General features: G+C 33.5%; 1 protein-coding gene across 1 annotated transcript; it reads right to left on the bottom strand.

The window, feature by feature from the left end:
• On the bottom strand, positions 1,581–3,698 carry LOC109847143. Its single transcript, XM_020416386.1, is given in 5 exon segments — positions 1,581–2,245; positions 2,468–2,635; positions 2,842–3,410; positions 3,412–3,511; positions 3,674–3,698. Coding segments are annotated over 5 exon segments (1,527 nt in total).

Here is a 4,868-nt window from a genome sequence, read left to right as displayed (position 1 = left end):
CATAGTGACAACACCTCGCCTAAATTTCAGATCCCCCGCATATAGGACCCTAGGCTTGTATTTATAGGCTTCAGTTACGGTGTTTTTGGATAAGAACAAGTAATTTGGCCTTACTTCAGTTAATAATGGTCTAACCACGTTTAAAGATATTATTCAAATGGTTGGGAGGCTCTGAAATGAACAAATCCCGAGAAAACATTGAAATACGTGTTTTCAGCGTTTCTGAGCGTGAACCACCCTTTGGTGGCTCGACCTTAGCCTAGCCACCTTGGGGTGGCTCGACATGCCTAGCCTCCTTGGGGTGGCTTGGCACTGTGCCTAGCCATTTGGCCTTGGCTTAGCCACCTTGGGGTGACTCGGCACTGTACCTAGCTACCTGGCCTTAGCTGAGTCATTTTGATGCGACTCGGCTGCCAGGGACTTCTCCGGACTTTCCGGTTTGGTCTTATTCCGCCGTTTTGCACATTTCATCGTTTCGTTGACTCGTACGCTTTATTGACTTGCTTTGTACACTCGTTAACTCTTTTACGGCACGGATAATCCTGTTTGACTCAGATAATGACGTTCGTCGCCTTCTCTTCATTTTGAGCTGTGTGTGTGAACTTATAGGTAATTTTTAACGTCTACAACCATAGCAAAGACACCAAAAACTGTGCAGATAATCATAATTGGGCACTTTGTTAAAAAGAACCTCATATGGTGTCTTGTTTCCTAACACGGTGGGTGGCATTTGATTGATGAAGTATATTGTCGTGAGAACAAATTCTCCCCAAAATGTGTTGGAAGATGAGCTTGAAATCTAAACGCTCTTGCAACTTCTAACAAGTGTCGATGTTTGCGTTCAACTACTCTATTTTGTTGAGCAGTATCAGTGCAACTTGACTATCGTTCCATGCCATGTGCATTATAATGACTCAAGAGGTCATGGTGGTTTAATTCAAGGCCATTATCTATCCTCAAGACTTTCACTTTGAAGTTGAACTGTGTCAGTACCCACTGAAAGAAATATAATAAATAATCACGCGTCTCTAACTTAAACGTCATGAGAAATACCCAAGTCACTCTACTGTAGTCATCAACTATGGTCAAAAAATAGTGTGCTCCAGATAAGGACTTGGTCCTATAGAGGCCCCATATATTGCAATGAATTAAATAAAAAATATTTAGAGATTTATTCATATGAATAGGAAAAGGTAGGTACAGGGCCGGTTCTGAGATTTTAGGGGCCATGTGCGAAAAGTAAACACATGACACTTCTCTATATACAAAATATCAATAAATTCCAATTTGAATCCCTAAAATGCTAGGGAACAAAATATTACTAACCAGACATTAAAATGTTACCTGATTTATTTGCATCTGGATAGTCTTTAACATACTTTTCGAGCGCTGTTGCCCATTCTTTATCTCTTCGGTCACCTGAATAAAATATTACTGATCAGATAAATACATGTAATCTCACATTAATAAAGCTTTCCAATAGAGCAAACAATCCACAATAAGAAACAATTGCATATTATGTTCCTCTTGTATTTGTGCTTACCTTCATCAGATATCGAAGCCTTTAGCATCAAAAAGTATCATCGAAAAATTGTTCTCCTTGCATTTTTAGCTGCAAAATCACTAATTAAACCTTCAACATCAATTTTATCTAAAAAATCATTTTCAATGGATATCAAAGCTAGTCCATTTAGTCTTTCTTGTGACATGGTCGATCTCAGATAAGATTTTAATAATTTTAATTTTGAAAAACTTCTTTCTGCAGATGCGACTGTAACAGGTATAGTCAATAATATTCTATAAGCAACACATGCATTTGGAAAACAATTTCGTATTTTTAAGAAATTCAGTATATCAATAGCCATCTTTGTTTCTTTTGGTAAAATATTTCGTAAGATTTTTAGTTCTCCAAATAAATCTTTCCCATCAAGATCAGAAAATGTTTTATATTTTAGAACAATTTCAAGATTATCACAACATGCTTTCAAATTATTATCATCTAATGAATTTAACTTTTTTGAACCAAACAAAAATCCAAAAATATCTTCATATGCTTTATATTGCTCAAACCTTATCTTTAGTGAACCAATAGCTTGGTCTACAATATACAAAAAATAATTGGTTCTAAAAGATTCTTCAGCTGATTGTGTTGTCTCCTCATTAACATTCTCATCAAATTGTCTTTTTCTACGGATTTGATGTTTTACTTGAAATACAGAATCAATTTCCATTTCAGTAGCAATTTCTTTAGCAATTGTCATAGCTTGTGTGAGCCCAACTTCTCTATAATCCTCGAAAAACCTAATCAATCCTTTTACTTGATCTATAGCAATATCAATAAGCATGTCTTTAGATTGTAAAGATTTGCTAATTAAGTTAACAGCAAACAATATATCATACCAAATAATCATACTTAATAAAAATTCAAAATTTTCAATTCCATGTGTTGCTAAAGAATCTGCTGCACTCTTTATTTTGGAGTCATTATCAGTTTCTGCTAACTGAAGTAGTGCTTCTCTTATTTCAAGTGTTTGGAATCTAATTGCTTTAACGCTTTCAATATGGTTTTCCCAACGTGTAGCCGACAATGGCTTCACAGTTAAACCTTTTACATTATTTATCAAAATTTGCCATCGCTTTGTTTAGTGAGAAAATAATGTATAAATGCATTGTATCACTCCAAAAAAGTATTTTGCTTTACCACAACAATTTACCATACCACAAAGTGTTAAATTAAGACTATGACAACCACAAGGTGTGTATAATGCTCTAGGATTTATATCAAGTAATTTTTTTGTACACCTTGGTGTCTCCCTTTCATATTAGACCCATTATCATACCCTTGACCTCGTACATTATCAATATCAAGATTAAGAGTTTTTAGTACATCTTGCAATTCATCAAAAAGTCCTTGTCCAGATGTATCATTTACTTTTAAAAATTCTACAAAAAATTCTTCTATTTGTATCGGGCTTGTAGAAATATCGACACATCGTAATATTAAAGTCATTTGTTCTTGGTGACTTGTATCCGGAGTACAATCAAGTATTACTAAAAAATATTTAGCTTCTTTAATTTTTTGAAATATTGCACATTTGATTTTAGAAGCTAACATACTTATCAATTCATTTTGAATGCTATGACTAAGATAATGATAATGAATTTCACCATGATCAATACGTCTAACATGTTCTTGCATTATCGGATCCCATTCTGCAATCATTTCAATTAAGCCTAAAAAATTTCCATTATTATTTTGATAAATTCTCTCATTTGTTCCTCGAAATGCCAAGTTATGTTTAGCAAGATATTTAACAACCGAAATTATTCTTTGTAATACTTTCTTCCAATATTCCTTCTCTTTATTAACTTGTTTTTGAATATTTTTATCGATTGTTTTGTTTTTTTTATCTTATGCATAAATCAAGCCAAGTACTCATATTAATGATGTGCTCATTAGTTGCTTCATGTTTTTTAAGCCTAGTACTAAGATGTATCCAATCATTAAATCCTTCATTTATTAAAAAACTTTTCTTAATACAATTTTTAAACAATTTACAACAAAAACAAAATACTTTATCGATATCCTTTGAATAAACTAACCATTCCCTCATTTTTAAACAATTTACAACAAAAACAAAATACTTTATCGATATCCTTTGAATAAACTAACCATTCCCTATCGCATTTCTCTCCATTTGATAAATGCCTAGTGTAAAATGCCGAAGAAAAACACCTTCCTAATTTATCTTTAGGACCTTTTTCGACTAATAGATCTCTTATATGACCATTTTCCACTAATATATCTCTAGATTTTGTGTCTAAATTATCCCAAGTTCTTGGATCATAAATATTCAAAATATTTTCATTCTCATTTTTATTGTCAATATCAATTTCATTCTGATCCCTATTCTCATTTTTACTTTTATTTTCATTTTTATTCTGATTCTCATTTTCATTATCATTTTAATTTTCATTATCATTCTCATTTTCATTTTCATTCTGATTCTCATTTTCATTCTCATTTTCATTGTCAATATCAATTTCATTCTGATCCTGATTCTCATTTTTACTTTCATTTTCATTTTCATTCTGATTCTCATTTTCATTATCATTTTCATTTTCAATATGATTCTCATTTTCATTATGATTTTCATTTTCATTATGATTCTCATTTTCATTATCATTTTCATTTTTATTTTGATTATCAATATTTTCATTCTCATACTCATTCAAGCCCAAATCATTAATGTTATCATTTTCAATTGAATTTTCAACTAAATCTTGTATTTCTCTAACAATAAATTTATCAAGCGATCCACTTTGAGTTTGGATAAATTGTTCAATTTTTCTTTTTTTCTTGCGTTTATCATATCTAGAAGGATATTTTCTTAGAGGCATTTATATAATAAAGTATTACTAATTACAATCAAATTGAAAGAAGTCAAGATTCGGAACAATACAACCTGATGAACAGCTCCGGCTGAGAATCGACCTTGCTCTTATCCGTCAAGCTCTCGTAACGATTAACGAATCTTATCCAAAGCCTTTGCAAGTTGCAACAACAACTGAACAACTGAACAACAAAAATCAAACAAAGGCATCAAATGAACTGAAGAGCTCCTCAAACAACAAAAACCCTAAGTAATCCCAAAAAAAGAGACCCAAATCTTACATGATCTTAATCTGTTATCTGTGATTTTGATTCCGAGTTCGACAGCAGCCAGCGGGGGCAGCGACGGCGACAGCGAGCTCGACAGCGGCCAGCGGGGGCAGCGACGGCGATGGGAGTCGACACCGGCCACGGGGGCGCGACAGGAGACGTGCGAGCTCGACACGCCGACCACGGGGCACGACGGCGAGCTCGG

Source organism: Asparagus officinalis, chromosome 7 (assembly GCF_001876935.1).
Source record: "Asparagus officinalis chromosome 7, Aspof.V1, whole genome shotgun sequence".
Lineage (NCBI taxonomy): Eukaryota > Viridiplantae > Streptophyta > Magnoliopsida > Asparagales > Asparagaceae > Asparagus > Asparagus officinalis.
The sequence above is the reverse complement of the archived record's forward strand: the minus strand, read 5'-3'. Positions and strand labels throughout refer to the sequence as shown.